Source organism: Colobus angolensis, unplaced genomic scaffold, assembly GCF_000951035.1.
Source record: "Colobus angolensis palliatus isolate OR3802 unplaced genomic scaffold, Cang.pa_1.0 Scaffold10, whole genome shotgun sequence".
Classification (NCBI taxonomy): Eukaryota; Metazoa; Chordata; class Mammalia; order Primates; family Cercopithecidae; genus Colobus; species Colobus angolensis.
In genome coordinates, this window is record NW_012110919.1 from 18,869,128 (window position 1) to 18,887,245 (window position 18,118).

Consider the following 18,118-nt stretch of genomic DNA (forward strand, 5'->3'; position numbering starts at 1 on the left):
AAGAGCTTTATTTGGCTCACAGTTAGAGTCTGGAAAGTCCAAGAGTGTGGCACCAGCATCTGGTGAGAGTCATCCCATGGCAGAAGGGCAAGTGGGCATGCACGATACAGAGAGAATGGCAGCTGACCTCACCTCTGCAATAACTAGCCCACTCCCATGATAATAGCACTAAGCCATTCTTGAGGGCAGAGCTCTCATCACCCAATCACCTTCCAAAGGTCCCGCCTCAAAACACTATCACAATAGCAATTACATTTCAATTAGTTTTGGTGGGGACATTCAAACCGTAGCAGGCAGGTATTTTCTGAGTTCATGTATTAGATTGATGACCAGCTTCCATAACAGAATGATTCCAGAGTACAGTGGCTTGACTAAAAGACGGTATTTCTCTGTCATGTAATATATCGGCCATTGCAGGTTGGTGGGGTGACTTCTCCACAAGATCTTTAGAGGACCCAAGTTCCTTTCATCTTGTTGCTTTGCAGTTCCTTGAAAGCAGGAGTCAGCAAACTGTGGCCCCTGGGTCAGCCTTCTGTTTAAATAGTTTTATTGGAACACAGCCACACCTATTTGTTTACTGTTTTCAAGCTCTAACAGCAGAATTGACTAATTACAACAGAGACCATATGGCCTACAAGCCTAAATTATTGACTGTGTTGCCTTTTAAGAAGAAGTTGGCCCTGGAGCATTAGGCTCACCTGCATAGTCAAAGCTAGGACTATGGCAAGTCTGCTTATCAGCTGGGGAAAGGGACAAAGGGAAAGTCAGAGCTAGGAGCTTCCTTTTAATCAAATGACATTGTGTCATGCTGGTAAATGTTTAACAATCATCTGTCCCAGGAGGGTGGTGAGAGCTGTGATTTGCAGTGTTTGCCAGTTTCCATGGTGTAAATACCCCCAGTATGGCTGATTTCAAGTTAGCAATGAGATGTTACTGAACACAGGATGGGGAAGATGCACACAGTTGGCTTTCACAAGCCAGCAAGATCTGGCTTCAGCTCACCACTGGACACAAATGTTACCCATGCCACTTCTACTCACGTTTTGTTGGTGAGAACTTAATCACATGGCTGTAGCCAGCCACGGAGTCTGGAAAATGTATTCCCTAACTAAGTGACCCTGCACCCCGCCAAAACTCAGTGACACAGGTGATTCTATATTACTATGAAGAAGAAGTGGAGAACAATGGTGGGGATGGTTAAAACTCATTGTCACACATTTCTTTCCCAGGTGATCTTCTTGGCCACAGGAATAAATGTTTGCATGAAATAAGACCAAAAACAGAGAAGCTAATATGCTGGGATAGAGTAAAGGAGAAAAGCTATTACACAGTAAAGAATGGTTCATGAGTACCAGAAGACATGTAATAAACTCAGGGAATGTCCATGCTGGGAGGTACCCAAGAGCTTGCCTAGCCTAATATCCCCATTTTACAGACAAGGAAACTAAAGTTGTTAGAAGAAATGTGATTTGTCCAAAGTCACACAGCTAATGGGTGATACACTCATGATATAACCACATTCATCTGGGCCCTTACGGTGTCTCTGCTCCTGCATTACCCATTGCTTTCAGAACTGTTCTCAAGGGCTTGGGTGTTCCTCCTTCCTGGCTAAGTCTGGACACGGCCTCAGAATCCCCCTTGACACCATCCTCCAGTCAACCACAGCAGTGAATCAGAGTTGATGCACAAGTTGAACCCTGTCTGCCATCCTTGGTTTAGGTGTTGTTTCAAGGCCACCATGAGATTCCCCAGAGATCCTGAACAGGTGTTGGAGTGTTGACTGCCTGGAGTGTTTCTTCTGCATTTCAGGTGGCTGCCTAGGTCCAGGTCATCTAGATATTTCTAGTCTATATGAGTATTACACATCCCACTTTTCTCGGTGCCTGTCAAACAGTGCCCCAGCCTAACAAAAACATATTCGTGTGTATGATCTCACTTCATCCTCACCAAAATCTTAACACATATGGACTGTTCTCCCCATTTAATAGATGAGAAAGTGGAAGCATAGCCACAGATGGCATAGTTTGCTGAAGGTAACACAGCAAGGACATGTGCTGTGTCCACATGCATTTCAACTCCAGCAGTTCCCTGCTGCCCTTCAGTGATGTCCTGAGTATCCAGACAAGTGAAATCAGCATTATTGTCTACTGGATACCATCTATCTCTGTTATGCCCACAGAGGAATATGAAAGGCTGGCGACTTGGTCCTTAATTACTATTTTGAGTTAGTGTTGTACTCTCATTTCTCCCCCCAGGTACCTTCATTTTCACTTATGTCGTTACCTGTGTAGCAAACAGCTCACTTAACTTCCTTTTCCACAAAAGCCTTGTGAGGCTGGAGCCGCGTCTGACTCATTTGCTGTTGCATCACCTAATCCAGTGCCTGGCCGGTACTGGAGCCCAATAAATATGCGTGTGTGAATTATTATGTGCCAATTAAAAATAATTATAAAAGCCAAAAAAAAAAAGTCTGTATGAATGAATGAGTGATGGTATTCCCCTGAGACTCTGAGGTTCTCCAGAGCAGAAATCACATCCTGTTGGCCTCTGTGGATCCCCAGCGTGTGGCACACAGTAGGTATTCAGTAATGTTGAATTTTGTGGAATGGGCTGGGATGGAGTATGGGCATTCACCCACAAACACAGGTCTTACTTGAGCCTGGACTTTGGAATGAGACAGATCTGGGATGAAATTGAAGTCTAAGAAGCTGAGTGACTTTAGGGCCAGATATGTAACTCCTCTGAGTCTCTGTTTCCTCATCTGTAAAATGGGGACATGAAAGCTTACCTTGTGGGGTTCCTGAGGGTTTAAGCAAGATGCAGGTGTGGGCTGAGGAGTCAGGAGGCCTGGGTTGAGTGCCAGCTCCATCAGCTACAAGCCGTGCGACCTTGAGCAACCGATATGCAACCTCGATGCCGCAATTTTTCTTCTGTAAGACGAGCAGAGCAGTCCACAGTTTATGAGGTCATTTTGAAGATTTAAGTGAGCTATTATATGTGAAATACTTAACAAATGAAAAGCTGTCTATAAATGCCAGTCATGATATCAACTAGAGTGTGTTAGGAAAGCTGTTCGTAAATGTTTACTGTGCCTTTCGTTATCGTTACTATCTTTGCTCTCTTTCAAGACAACTAATCTGACTGCTGGATGGAGCCATAGTGTAACCCAGACCACAATTCCCAGGGGCCCAAGCAGCAGAACGGGGCAGCATCCTCTCATATGTATCCCCACAACAGCCAAACACCTCAGCCTACACCGTCCAGTGGTGGGCTTCAGGAATCTTCCATGTGAGCAAGGAAAAGTGACTTTTCCTCTCACACAGCTCCCCAGGCAGATGGCTGCCGCCTTGGAGAGGAGCCTTGGAAGTTGCTCTGTCGCAGATTGCCAACTGCTGGTGAGACCCAGATGAATGAGAACAGAAACACATGGACAGGGAAGTGAGAAGCCACCGGAGACACGGCAGAGCTCTCACGAGGCCCTGCACGTGACAGGCCACAAGGCGGGCTGGGCTCAGAGGGTCCAGGCCCTAGAACAATTGGAAAAGGCCTTGGCAGCAAGGAAAGACCTGCCCTGGGATTGGAGGACTGTGTGGCTGAAGGATGGTGGTGGGGAGTGTCCAGGTGGCCTGATTAAATCCCTGGAGAGAGGACCTGCAATTATAAAATCATAGCAATGAATTACCCATTCCATGTATTAGGCAATTATTATCATCACACACCGTGCTAAGTGGTTCAAAAGTATTATCTCTTTTAAACCTCATTGCAGATGTAGACAGTGAGGACTGTTACCGTCATCCCTGTTTTGCAGAGGGGGAGACTGAGGCTTAGAGAGTTTTTTTCACCTGCCCAAGATCTCTGAGCAAGTAAGTACTAGGATGTGAATTTTGGTCTTAGGCACCAGCCTCTCCTGCCTCTGTGAGGGCAAAGCTTTGGATTCAGACACTCAGACCTTCGCCTCAGTTTCCTTGCTGATAGAATATGAATAATGATGATGATCTCTTCCCAAGACAGGATCCATTGAAGTGGTGAAAATTGGCTGTTTAGCACACTGTGTGAAACACAATAAGCATGTAATAAAGGGTGGTGTTTGTATGAGTGATCATCGTTATTGGGGCTGCTTGGGCCTTTTGCGGTACAGGATCCCAGAGTCATAGTATGAGGAATCCCTTTGGAAGCCTGCGCTTCCAAGCCACAGCAGCCCAGTGCTGGGCAGCACCTCACTAAGAACTGGGCCATGCAGAGTGATCAGCAGGATGGACTATGGAGCCAGACTGCTGGGTTCAAATCCTGACTCCTACTCAGCTGTGTGACAATAAGCAGGTTGATTAACCCCTCTGTGCCCATTTTCCTTATCTGTGAAATAAATTTAAAATAATAGTGCCTTCATCGTAGGGTTATTATGAGGATTAAACAAGTTCGTATTTATAAAATGTTTATACTAAGCCTGGCAAATAGTAAGTGCTGTGTAAGTATTTGTTAATAAAGCATGTTAAGTAAGATTAGTGTTCCCATTTTACATATGAGAAAACAAAATGAAATTAAAGCCGTGCCAGGTTGCCCGGTGAGTGAGGGTACAGCCAAGGGATGAACCGGGGCAACCTGGCCTCCAAGCCCAGATCCCTGGGGGTGGGCTTACCGGAGTTACACTGGAGTAAAACTCTCAGGGAACCTGGAAGCAGCCGGTTACCTTCTAGCGACAGTGAGGCCAGGATTGGTCCTTGGAATCGGAGAGAAAAAGGAGGGCCACAAGCCTGGTAGGGTAGGCCTGCAGCACCCTAAGGGGCTCTGAACTATTCCAGAAACTGCGTTCATCTAGCACTGACTCCCTCCCCACCCTCTGCTATCACTTACAAAACCATGCGGGACAGGGTTGGCAGCCTTCCCGGGGGCCAGGGTTTCCCCACTGGGTAAGGTCTACTGTGATTCTGTTGGTGTTTGTTAGACATGATATCTAATTTGAGACCTTAAAACACATTTGGACTGCAGTTTCTGTGTCTCTGTATTTGCTTCTTCCAAATACAGTATATTCTTTCCAAAGTCTGCACTTTGCTTTGTAATTTATTTAATGATTATCATAGGAGATCTCTCACACTTAATGAGAGCTGTGTGCTGAGCGCGGTACTCTGCTAAGCACTATACACAAATTATCTTATTTAATTCATATCCAAAATCCTGTAAAGAAGGTATGACTAAGTTCACTGTATAGGTGGGAAAACTGAGCAACAAAGTGGTTATGTAATTGGCCCTGAGATCACACAACTGCCAAGTAGCAGATTTGGGATTTGAGATACCAGAGTTTATGCTCGTAATTGCTATACTAGCTTTAAAACATAATAAATGCATAAAAATGTCCAGGACCTCGCCAGCTTGCATTTGTCACTCAGAAAGCATCCAGAGATCAGCGGAATGCATTAACTCCCCGCCTCGGTGCCGCCTCCTTCCCAAGAGAGAGAAAGCAACGCCATCACTTGCTGTCCTCAGGCCTGCAAGCCTCCTGGAAAACATCTTTCTAAAGTTATGTCCCTGAAGTGGTGGAAGATATTGAGCCTATCTCTCGGGGCTGGGGCACTTGAAAATCAGAGAAATTGACCACCTCGGTAGTTGCCCTCTCACTTAAATTGATCAGGTTTTATACTGCATCATTGAAAGCCTCTTGAAGGGAAAATCATAAAGCTGGTTGCCTTCTAGTGATGCCCCAGGTGACCAGCTGAATAGATTTCTGCATAAATAAGTCAGGCACTCAGGAGGGCACACTTATTTGTCCAGGCCACAGAGGGACATGTTGTTTTACAGTGGTGGAGATCCTTCAGGAACTTTCCGGAAAGACTATATGGGGCCCTCAGCCACATTTACAGATATGCTACGGGAACTTTTTTTTTTTTTTTTTTTTTTGCAGAGTTAAACATTTCCAACAAATCGGGTTGAACAGAAAGTCACAGTTGTCATAGATTTTTATGGAAAATGTTTCTTACCTGCTCTAGTTCACTTGCCTGACTTACCTGGTAAAATTCAGTAACCAGAGCCATTATTTATTATTTATTTTGGATGACCAAGGGATTATTGATAAACAGATGCCTTCTGGGACCTGCTTTCAAGAATGAAGACCACACAATGTCAAAGGACACTCTCTTCAGTAAAAGGTTTTGGGGAAACTGGATATCCACATGCAGAAGAATGAAATTGGACCCTTATGTCATCCATATACACAAATCAGCTCAAAATGTAAGACCTGAAACTGTAAAACCACTAGAAAACACAGGTGGAAATTTCCATAACATTGGCCTGGGCAATTATTTTTTTGGTGATGACTCCAAAAGCACAGGCAACAAAAGCAAAAATAGACAAATGGGATTGCATCAAATTAAAGAGCTTCTGCACAGCAAAGGAAATAATCAACAGGGTGAAGAGACAACTTATGGAATGGGAGAAAATACTTACAAATCGTACATCTGATATGAGGTTAATATCCAAAATATATCAGGAACTCAAACAACTCAATAGCAAGGAAATTATCCGATTAAAAACATGAGTGAGGGCCAGGTGCGGTTGCTCATGTCTGTAATTCCAGCGCTTTGGGAGGCTGAGGCAGGCAGATCATGAGGTCAGGAGATCGAGACCATCCTGGCTAACACAGTGAAACCCCATCTCTACTAAAAATACAAAAAATTAGCCAGGTGTGGTGGCAGGCGCCTGTAGTCCCAGCTACTTGGGAGGCTGAGGCAGGAGAATGGTGTGAACCAGGAAGGCGGAGCTTGCAGTGAGCCAAGATCATGCCACTGCACCCAGCCTGGGTGACAGAGTGAGACTCTATCTCAAAAAAAATGAGTGAAGGCCGGGCACAGTGACTCACGCCTGTAATCCTAGCACTTTGGGAGGCCAAGGCAGGCAGATCACTTGAGCTTGAGTTCGAGATCAGCCTGGCCAACATAGGGAAACTCTGTCTCTACTAAAAATATAAAAACTAGCTGGGTGTGCTAGTGTATGCCTGTAATCCCAGCTACTCAGGTGGCTGAGGCATGAGAGTCGCTTGAACCCAGGAGGCAGAGGCTGCAGTGAGCTGAGATTGCACTACTGCACTCCAGCCTGGACAACAGAGAGAAAAAAAAATAAGTGAGCGAAGGTCCTAAACATGTCATTTCTCAAAAGAAGACATACAAATGGCCAACAGGTATATGAAAAAATGCTCAATATCACTAATCATCAAGGAGTGCAAATTAAAACTACAATGAGATATCGCTTCACACCTGTTAGAATGGCTGTTACCCAAAAGATGAAATATAAAAGTGTTGGCAAGGGTGTCAAGAAAAGGAACCCTTGTACACTGTTGGTGGGAATGTAAATTATTACAGCCATTATGGAAAATGGTGTGGAAGTTCCTCAAAAAATTAAAAATAGAACTACTATAAGATGCAGGAATCCCATCACTGGCTGTATATCCAAAGGAAATGAAATCAGTATATCAGAGAGATATCCGCACTGCTATGTTTGTTGCAGCACTGTTCACAATTGCCAAAATATGGAATCAACCTGCCTATCAACAGATGAATGGATAAAGAAAATGTGGTATATATGCACAGTGGAATTACTATTCAGTCTTAAAAAAAAAAGAAGGAAATCCTGTCATTTGTGACAAAGTCACTAAACCTGGAGGACGTTATGTTAAGTGAAATAAGCCAGGCACAAAAGGACAAACACCACATGATCTCACCATAAATAAATAAGTATGTGAAGTAAGTAATGCATTTGGTAATTAGCCTGATTTGGCCATACCACAGTGTACTCATGTGGCACATCATAAATACATACCGTGCTTAATGGTTAATTAAAACGTAATTGATTTTTTTTTAAGAATGAATGGTAGATCATGCATGTCTCACCTATCCATTGGTGCGGTGTGTGTCAGGCACTGATGAGTATACAATAGACAACAAGGCAGATGTGGTCCTGCCCCCTGGAGACTGGCATGCTATTGGAAAAAACAAATATTATTAAGTAAATAAAATAGTCACAAACTGTGAAAAATGCTAACAAGGAGACAAACAAAATTGGCCTGGAGAGCCCTGGCTTGGATGGACGTGTCAGAGATGTCCTGCAGAGAGCCAGGGGAAGGACCTTCCAGGGAGAGGGAACCGCAGGAGCTGAGTCCTCTAGGCAGGAAGGTCACTGCCTGTTGAAGGGTCAGAAGAAAGAGGAGAGTTACTGTTGCAGAGTGAAGGAGGGAGAGAAACCGGGAAGGGGGTGGGGCCCAGAGCCGGTAGAGCTCAGCAGGCCCTGCCTGGAGAGCTGGACTTTATCCTCAGTACACTGGAAGGCAGTGGAAGGTTTTAAGCAGGGGCGTAGCATGGTTCTACTGATGTTTTAAGCTCACTCTGACCTTGTGTAAGAGACTGGTTTGGATGGGGAGAATGAAAGCAGGAAGACCAGTTAGGAGGCTGTGGCAGTAACTGGATACCTCAGAGATGGATGCTGTTCTTTGAGACCCAGGTGGGGCAGCAGAGGTGGAGAGAAGTGGATGGATTTGGGATTTCATTAGCAAAACCAACAGCTAATGGAATGGATATGGGCATGAGAAAAGGTTCTGGCCTTAGTACCTGGGTGGACAGTGGTGCTGTTTGCTGAGATGGGATGACTGAGGGACAAGTTTGGAGGAAGGGAATAGGTGCGTTAATGAAAAGTTCCATTTGGGACCTGCTAAATTTAAGGGTCTGAGAGCCATCCAGAGCTGAGCTCAAGGAGGCAGCTATATGTGTGGAGTCATAGGCACGGTGGAGGGAGAGGGCCAGGTCGCACTGAAGAGGGCAGGATGAGGGGTCAGGTCAAAATCTGGCCCACCACTTACCAGCTCTGTGACTTTGACAGTTTTCTTAAAGTTTCCTCATCTGTGGAGTGGGGCTTCCAGCAGCTCCTACCTACATCAGGATTTGTTGTGATGGTTTGAGTTCGTACACAGAAAGAGCTTACATTTCAATAGTGAGAATTCAGTAAATGTCAGCTTCCTGTAATAACAATTATCATCATCTTAGCTGCGGTAATTTTCTTGCCATTTGTCTCTTTCTAATTAAAATCAAGTACCTTGATAGCTGGTAAACACTTCTGATGTTCTTGGAATTATTCGTTTACGAGTCTGTAAGCTTTGAGAACACAGGGTCTGTGTCTCCCACCTTTGTAGCCCCGTAGTGTGGGGCCCAGCACACTGTAGGTGCCCCGTAATGTTTATCCAGTCATATGGAATGAAGAATGTATATTTTTCATGCAAAAATGCATATTTGATTGAATCCATCAAGCATGAAGGCTATCAGAAGAAACTTAGACAAAAAAGAAGAAACTCCAATGGGTGTCTTTCTGTGATAATAATTTACAGCATCTTTGCTCCCAAGAAGGGAGCTCTTGCTTTCAGAAAGGAGCCTCTTCCAGAATTGGATAGTGGTATGTGAGAAGAAAGGTTTTCTCTATAGTGAGTCAAATCTGATAACTCCCTGGGATTTGCACACACACAACCCCAATTGAGGGTCTAGAATTTTCAGTACGGCACACCCAGGCCTGCGCGCACCTCTCCCGGAAGCCTCTGGGATGTGTGCTCTGGGACCGTGCTCTCTTACTCTGGCCTGCCTCCCTCTGTCATGTTCATTTTGCCTGAAGCTCCTTCCTTACCCGTTTTTCAGGGATCGTTGGTCCCTTGGATGAAGCCCACAGTCGCAGCAAGGGTCCTCCCTCCTGCCCTGGAGATAGAGGCTGTGTTTACATTCTGGAAGGATCCATGATTTCTCCTTGTGTTCTTTCTGGGCGCCTAGTTTCTGCCCTCTCCCAGATAAAAGTCAAGACACCCAGTTATATTTCAGTTTCAGATAAACCATGGATAATGTTTTTAGTATAAGTGTGTCCCATGAAATATTTCTCAAGTATTTTTATTTGCTAAATCTGGTAACCCTAGCTGTAGGAGAGCCACGTTCAAGGCCCCCATGAGCTGGGCCAAGAAGTTCTATGGCGCAGCCACGTTCTGTGCCCTAGAAGCTCAGGTCTCGGATGCTGATGCCATAGACTGAAGCCAGGCTCCGGTCCTCCAGGCAGTCCTCCGCCACTGCCAGGGTAACCCTCTGTCGTCCCTGGATAGCCTTTCAACAGCGTTTGGGTGTTCTTGACTTTCCCACCTGCCATGAAAAGGCCTTAATCCTGGAGTCCAGATTCTGATCAACTCTGGGCCCCTAAGTACCTTTCATTGTCCCTCCAGGACTCTCCTACAAATAGGCCCTTGGAGGCCTGGCCTGACGCTTAGGTCCTGAGACAAGTGTGCAGATCAGACCCCTCATCTCAACACCAGGCTTCTGGCTCCGGTCCTTGGAGTCCATCTGCATCCCAGCAGGTCCCCCTGGTGGCCAGAAGCAAACACGTCATGTCTAGCATCTAGAGCCAAAGCATCTGCTACCCCTGGATTCCCATTCCGGAATAGTTTTCAGACCAAGGCTCCTCCGCAGAGATGAGTGATGTGTCAGGAACCCAGGGACAGGCCAGGGCCACACACATCATATTCACTTATTGGGGCTCTTGTGGTTATTCACTCCTCAGGTGCTCAGGAGTCTCAGCGCCATAAACCTGGGACAATGGCCCCCTCTCATTCCTCACAAACTTCACCCTTACTTCCACCACAAAGTGGGTTCATTTGAGGTAGGAACAGAACCAGGAATCTCAAACACCAGGCTCCTCCCCTTAGTTCCCACCCCCTGAGTCAGCAAGCAGGGGGAGTGTGAGGGGGTCTGGGACAGCTCTGACTCCGGCTGACACACCTGCCTCTGGGTAGGGGCGGTGCATATCTGAGAAGCGGGCAGGCACACGTGGAGAAGACAGAGTCCATGCCCTCTGCTCCATCCCAGAAGCCACTATCTCAACTCAGCCCCTCATCACTTCACACTTTGGCAGTGGCTTCTGTCCACCCAGCTGGTTCAGTTGGCTCTAGCACGTCTCCCGGCCTCTAGAGTTGGCTCAGGCCCACCCTCCATCCTGTCCTAGGGTTGGCCATCCAATCACATCACTTCCCTCACGGCTTTTAAGGATAAAGTCTGAAGCCTTAAGGACTACGTCACATGTCTTCTGTGGTGTAGGCCCTGCTTACCTCAGCTTCTGCCTAGAAGTTTATGCCCCAGAAACACTGAAACCTCCATGGTTACCCTCACACAGCTTGCATGTCTCGACACCATACTTTTGCTCATACTGGCCCTGCTCACAGCTTTTCTGCTCTCTCTTCTCCTATCTCCTGAGTTAAGACACAAGCCAGGTGCAGTTGCTCATGCTTGTAATTCCAGCACTTTGAAAGGCCAAGGCAAGAGAATTGCTTGAGGCCAGGAGTTCGAGAGCAGCCTGGGCAACATAACAAGACCCTGTCTTTACAAAAAAAAATTTTTGATGAGCTGGGTGTGGTGGTGCATCCCCGTAGTCTCAGCTACCAGGGTAACTAAGACAGGAGATCACTTCCTGAGGTCTGAGGCTGCAGTGAGCTATGATCGCACCACTGCATTCTAGCCTGGGCGACAGAGCAAGACCCTGCCTCAAAAATAATAAAATAAAATAAAATAAAGACACAGATAGCCCAATGGTTATCTCCCTCAGGAAGCCTTGCTGGATCCCCTAGTCTCTGCCTGGCTGCTTCCTTGCACTCCCGCAGCACATGTGTTCTGTAACAGTGTGTGCCTCTTACCCCTCAATTCTTGCATTTGCCACATTGAATTATAACAACCCATTCCTGTGTCCTCTCCTTTTCCAGGCAGTGGGGCCCCCAGGGCAGGGATGGTGACATGTTTACCTTTGTGTTTTCAGCACCTAGAACGGAGCTTAGCACAAACAGGTATTCAATAAATGCTTAGTGATTTGATTTAATAATTAATTGATTGATCAGTTCATTGTGATAAGGAAGTAACATCCTTTATAAGCAGAATTTGTAGCACCTTCTTGATTCCATTGATTCTCCTCCCCACCCTTCCCTAACCTCTTTCTCGATGCCCCGGGCTGGCTGGATGACAACTTCCCATGCACCTTGCCATTTATATTGCCGTTTGATCTTGCCAGTTCTCTGTCTTGCGACTGTTTTGAATGCAGAGAATCCACCCAGTATGTGTTCATTCAGCTCCCATTCACCTCCGTGTCCTTTGCCCTCTCAGGCCCTGGGATGGAGAGGCTCACCAGACAAGGCCCTTGATCTCAGAAGTCCCCAGCCTAGAGCAGGCAGTCAGACAAATAAACAGGCAAATAGTTAGGTCCTGTGATTGCAGGACAGGGGGACAGTAGATGAACAGGCCAGCTCTCCACACAGACCACCTGGGTTCAAATCCTAGCTCCACTGCTTTCACACTGTGTAGCCTTGGGCAGGGCCCTTATCTGTGTCTGTTTCCCCATGGGTAAAAGAGAGGTCACAGGATTTACCTCTTGGGCTATGTGGAGATTCAATGAATTAATTCATGCAAAGAGCTTAGCAAGAGTGCCTAGTCCATAGTAAATATTCAATACGTATTAGTCGTTGTGTGACTTAGCTCAGTATGCTGTGGGAGCACACGAGACTAGACAGATTCACAGCAGTCATAAAGGACAAAGGATCAAGAGACATCCAGAGGCAATCATTTTAATTGGAGTCTAGGAGCAGACAATTTACAGGAAACACAAATGCAGTGTTCCAGGGTACTTCCTGCGGAGTCTGCCCCTGTGCCCCTCTGGGAAGCCGCTGTACCCGCATGATGTCTCTTCCCTTCCTTAGGGCCGACGACTGCTTTTGTGCATCTCGGAAGCTGGATGCAGTGGCCATCGAAGCCAAGTTTAAGCAGGACCTGGGTTTCCGGATGCTGAACTGTGGACGAACAGACTTGGTGAAGCAGGCAGTGTCTCTGCTGGGGCCTGATGGGATCAATACCATGAGTGAACAGGTACAGGGGCCGAGGGTCTGAACGCTCCCCACCTCCTCCATGTGCACCAGCCCTGGCAAGACAGAGACAGCTGGTGAATCCCCACCACAGGCGTTGGGCAGAGGCTCCCCCTGCTGACAGCTTAGATTGCTTGCTTGCTTGTGTTTTTCTTCAGTTTTTAAAATATCTTAGAAAAATACTGTGGTTCATCTTTATAGAAGTAGCACATGATCATTGCAGCTGAAATGGAAAAGGGAGGAAAAATAGGCCCATTCCAGAAAGGAAATAATGCCATCACCATGTAACCATCATTTATATTTAGTATCTGTCCTTCAAGTCCTTCTTCCAGGGTGGTTAAAATTAGTTCTCTGCTTGTTTGTCTGTTCCTGCACAGGACAAGCCCAGACAGATTTCATCAAACTTTTAGAGTATGTTTAAGATGCATAAAAGTCATTCTGGGGACCCTAGGAGGTGCCTCAGAGATAGGCAGCTATCCCCCCAACTCCTGAAACTGAGGTACAGTGAGAGATACATGGGCCCACCAGTCAGGGAGATACCTTGTGTGGTGAACTGTCATGGACAGAGAAAACAAACAGCAGTTATAAATGCAAGTCTCACATGGAAAGTCACAAGAGACAGATGGGGCCGCTTCTCACATGGCAGCTCATGCAGTGAGTTCCAGAGAGGGAATGACAGGGACTATTTATTTAACTACAGCTATAGTAATTTTATTGAGCAACACCAAGGAGCTCTAATATACACAAACACAAATGCAGACATAAATGTATATTTATATTCTTTTTAAAACCCCAGTGATTTATTACATCTTGCCTTTTTCAATATTTTATATTAAAGTTCCTTTGCAATATTGTTGAATATTCTTTTTTTTTTAAGAGATGAGATCCCACTATGTTGTCCAGGCTGGCCTTGAACTCTTTTTTTTTTTTTGAGACGGAGTCTGGCTCTGTCTCCCAGGCTGGAGTGCAGTGGCACAAGGCTCACTGAAGCCTTGAACTCTTTTTTTTTTTTTGAGACGGAGTCTGGCTCTGTCTCCCAGGCTGGAGTGCAGTGGCCGGATCTCAGCTCACTGCAAGCTCCGCCTCCCGGGTTTACACCATTCTCCTGCCTCAGCCTCCAGAGTAGCTGGGACTACAGGCGCCCGCCACCTCGCCTGGCTAGTTTTTTGTATTTTTAGTAGAGACGGGGTTTCACCGTGTTAGCCAGGATGGTCTCGATCTCCTGACCTCGTGATCCGCCCGTCTCGGCCTCCCAAAGTGCTGGGATTACAGGCTTGAGCCACCGCGCCCGGCCCTGGCCTTGAACTCTTAAGGCTCAAGAGATCCTCCTGCCTCAGCCTCCTGAGGAGCTGGGACTACAGGTGTGCACCACCACATCCGGCCTATTTTTATATTTTTTATAGACACAGGGTCTCGCTACACTGCTCAGGCTGGTCTCGAACTCTTGGCCTCAAGGGATCCTCCCACCTTGGCCTCCCAAAATGCTGGGATTACAGGCATGAGCCACTGGGCCCAGTGTCTTTTTTTTTAATCACTTTTAATGGCTACACAAAATGGTCATTATTATTTATTCATTGACCAGGCCTCAATTGTTGGAAATTTAGGTCGTTTCAAATTATTTTTATTAATAATGCTAAGCTAAATATATTTACACGAGTCTTTGTTCAAATCTCTGATTATTTCATTAGGGAAATTTTTAAAATGCAAATAGTGGCTCAAAGGCACCCACTTTTCTTAAGGTTCTCAATCTTAAATTATTTTCCAGAACTTTTGTTTCCTTTTACACACCCTCCAGCTATGTGTGTGTTCACTATTATTGTTCTGCTTATCTTTTGCCTGTTTTTCATTAGAGCTTTACTGTTTTTCTTCTTTATTCATGAGTGCTGTTTACATATTAGGGACATAATCCTTTGTTATAATGTGATAAATATGCCTCAATTCTTTGTTTACCTTTTGATTTTGCTTATAATGTTTTCAATTACACGTCCTCGATGCTGTAATGATTTTCATTTGTGATTTCTTCCATTCCTTTTGTGCCTAGAAAGAGATCCACAAACCAGTTAGATATCTTTTATGGTTTTAATTTTTGCTGTATATCTCTAATCAAACTAGAAATGATTTTGATGTGTGGTGTGAGAAAAGTCTGTAATTTGGATGTTTTCCCAAATAACCGACTTCGTGACACTGTTTATTGAAAATCCATCCTTTCCTTCTGTTGGTTGTGATACTTCGTTTACAGAAACAAGGGTCATTGGTGAATCTGGTATTCCTGAAGGCCATTCCTCATTCACTTGCCTTTTGCTTGCAAATGACCATGTCAAACCAGATGTCAGTGATGGGCAACGCCACATGCTCAGAGGCACTCAATTTCCCTTGATGCTGACCAGCAGCTTTTATAGAGCAAAGATGACACTTGTTATATTGTGAAAGAGAAAATGTCAGATAAACAGTGTTTACCAATGAGGTAGCTTAGGGCTGATATTGCAGAATCAATCTAGAAAGTTCCTAAGAGCTTTAAGTGTTTAGCAAACACCCTTAGGTCTGTTGCACCCTGAGACAGGCAAACGAACGAAAATCCTTCAACGCAAGGAAAGATAAATGCTGAAAAGGCCGTGGAGGCTACCTCGTTGCCTCTATTTTGGTTTCCACATGTGGAGGGTTGTGACCTTACGAGTCACAGTGCTGCACGTTTATTTTTGTCATGCCACAGCACAAGCATGGTCTCCGAAACACAAGTAAGATTTTTCATTTGTTATCATCGACTGACCACAGCCACCTTGTAAACGTTCTCTGTTCTCTGGTTTTTAACTCACCGCAGGGCATGACTCCCCTGATGTATGCCTGCGTCCGTGGGGACGAGGCGATGGTTCAGATGCTGCTGGATGCCGGAGCTGACCTGAATGTGGAGGTGAGGGTGCAGAGGCCTGCAGGCCCCTCGGTCGGCAGTCCCCAGGGGAAGGCGAGCAAGAAAGGGAGGCTATTTCTCCCAAGAGCTGCCGCTGAGGGTGCACAGTGCGACAAATAGATCCTTCCTATGTCCTTTTAGTTGCCCTGGTGAGACCACCATCCTGAGGCCCCAGCTCAACCAAACCCCAAGGAGCTGCCTGCATGTATGTTATGTTTAAAAACAACCAACATAACTGCAAGGAGCACTGGCTTTTCCTTGACTCGGCAGTCCTGATTTCCAGAGTTCCTGATTCCCACAGTTGATCCATTTCTTCTAGGATGGGGCAGAAAGAGCACTCCTGAGCGATCAGCCCTCTCTTTCCACTGAACACACAGCAGAGGAGGCACTGACTCAGTCCCTACACTGAAGTCTCCCTCCTGCAGATCCTCCATGCTCCCCCTCCAAACCCTCTTTGGCTCACCTTGTTGGCTGAGTTGACAGATCTTAAAGCTAATCGCAGAGCTTCCCTGAGACAATGTGGTCTAGTGGAAAGCATGTCCCCCCAAAAACCCTGCCCTCCCTTCCCCCTTGCAACACTGGCCTTAGAGTCTGACAGATTTGGGTTCAAGTTCGGATGCCACCACTGCCATGGTGACTTGCTTTTGTGCTTGGGCAAGTACCTTAACCTTTCTTCTCCCAATCTGCAGAACGGGAAAATAATCGCACCCATCTCATATAGTTGTCAGAAGGGATATAGAGAGTAAGTTTGGAACTCAGTTAATATCGGTCCCTCCACCCACACCCCAACCTCATCATAGGTGAAATACCACCTTTTTACCATGTTCTATGCTGCCTGAAGACCTGCTCTCCCTGGCGGCAAGATATTGGCAGTATCAGACAGCAAAGAGATTGATGGGCTGAAATCATAATTCAGCAACCCTGGGAAACCTTTTCAGTTCAAAATTAGATGCCCTTGCAGTCTCAGTACTGTGTGTGTGTGTTTTTGTAAATGTGAGTTTTATATTTATCTGAGAAAAGCAGACAATAGACATAGTTTTGGATCCAGAATCATTTTGGATCCTATAACTTTGGAATCTGTGGGGATTTTCCCTCCTGCTGTGAATCCTTAAGCACCATGCAGACCCGCGCAAGGGGTCCTCAGCGTTGGGTTCTAGGGCATTCTCAGGTCCTCTCTAGCCCATCCCACGGATCTCAGCTCAGGCCTTCCTCCGGTGGATGCTTAGTGAACCAAACTGCTCTGAGTGAAGCAGGCATTGAGGTTACATGACCCCAGGAGTGTTTGGGAGAAAAGCTCCATGTGGGTGCTGCTCTTTGCAAGACCCTAGCCTTCAGCTGCCCTGTCTCTTCTCTCTTGGCCTGCAGTGTTTTGAGGCGCCCATCCTGAAAGCCCAGTCTCAGATTGTTCGTTCGTGATGTGTCCTAGAAAAGCTTCATGCCCATATTGCGGTAGCGCCAGAGGGTCCTTGTCAACCAGGAAGCTAGCAGAAGAGTCAAATGAGAACAGGGTAGGGCCAGTCGTGATCAGACGGTGAAGTTCCTCCATCAGACGAGTGATGGACTTCCCTGGCTTGAAAGCTGAAAGCAGACCGTCCCTTGCCTGGGGTTTGCCACCACTGAGAATCTCTCTGAAAAGTATGGATGGCATGGTAGTGGCATCTCATGCTCTCTGACATCCTGTAGCTCCCAGAACCACCACGCTCTGTTAGGTAGAAAGAGGAAGGAGACAGGCCAGAAAGCTGGCTCATTGTAACCGCCATTACAGCTTCTCCAAAGCACCTTAGAGGCGATCAGAATCATCCATTATTTCCTTTCAGAGAAGCAAAGGAGTCCTTCTTATGCACAGAGGACGTAAAGTCACTGAGACATTTTCTCACTGCCTTCAAGGGTAAAATCTCCAAAACACGGACTTCCAGCGTCCTGGCTTTGGGGAATTGCTTTGGTCTTTGTTCTTACAAACACAAACAGGACAGATCCACGGCTTTGGTGAGAGGTGTTTGGAGCATCCAGCAGTGGAAAATCCCTGCCCTGTATTGCCAGCTCTGCCCAAGGCATCCTCCAGGATGTCTTTTTGTCCATCTCTAGCCCATATGCCCGGCCACAGATAGGTCAAATTTGCTAGCCTAAGTATTGTGAAGGTCACATTTTGAAAATAACTTCAATTTGTTTATAGGTTGTCAGTACTCCTCATAAATATCCATCCGTCCACCCCGAGACCCGCCATTGGACGGCTCTGACTTTTGCTGTGTTGCATGGACATATTCCTGTAGTTCAGGTATTAACGTATTTCCCTATCCACATCTGACCTTTGA

The 18,118-nt window shown here is 46.1% G+C and overlaps 1 protein-coding gene across 1 annotated transcript in view; it reads left to right on the plus strand.

Moving 5' to 3' along the window:
* Positions 1–18,118, plus strand: part of BTBD11 (BTB (POZ) domain containing 11) — a 341,497-nt gene that overhangs the window by 277,087 nt on the left and 46,292 nt on the right. Inside the window, exons 6-8 of the mRNA XM_011937042.1 lie at positions 12,740–12,905; positions 15,720–15,809; positions 17,980–18,081. Of these exons, the coding sequence (XP_011792432.1) occupies positions 12,740–12,905; positions 15,720–15,809; positions 17,980–18,081 (358 nt within the window). The remainder of the gene's footprint in view (positions 1–12,739; positions 12,906–15,719; positions 15,810–17,979; positions 18,082–18,118) is intronic.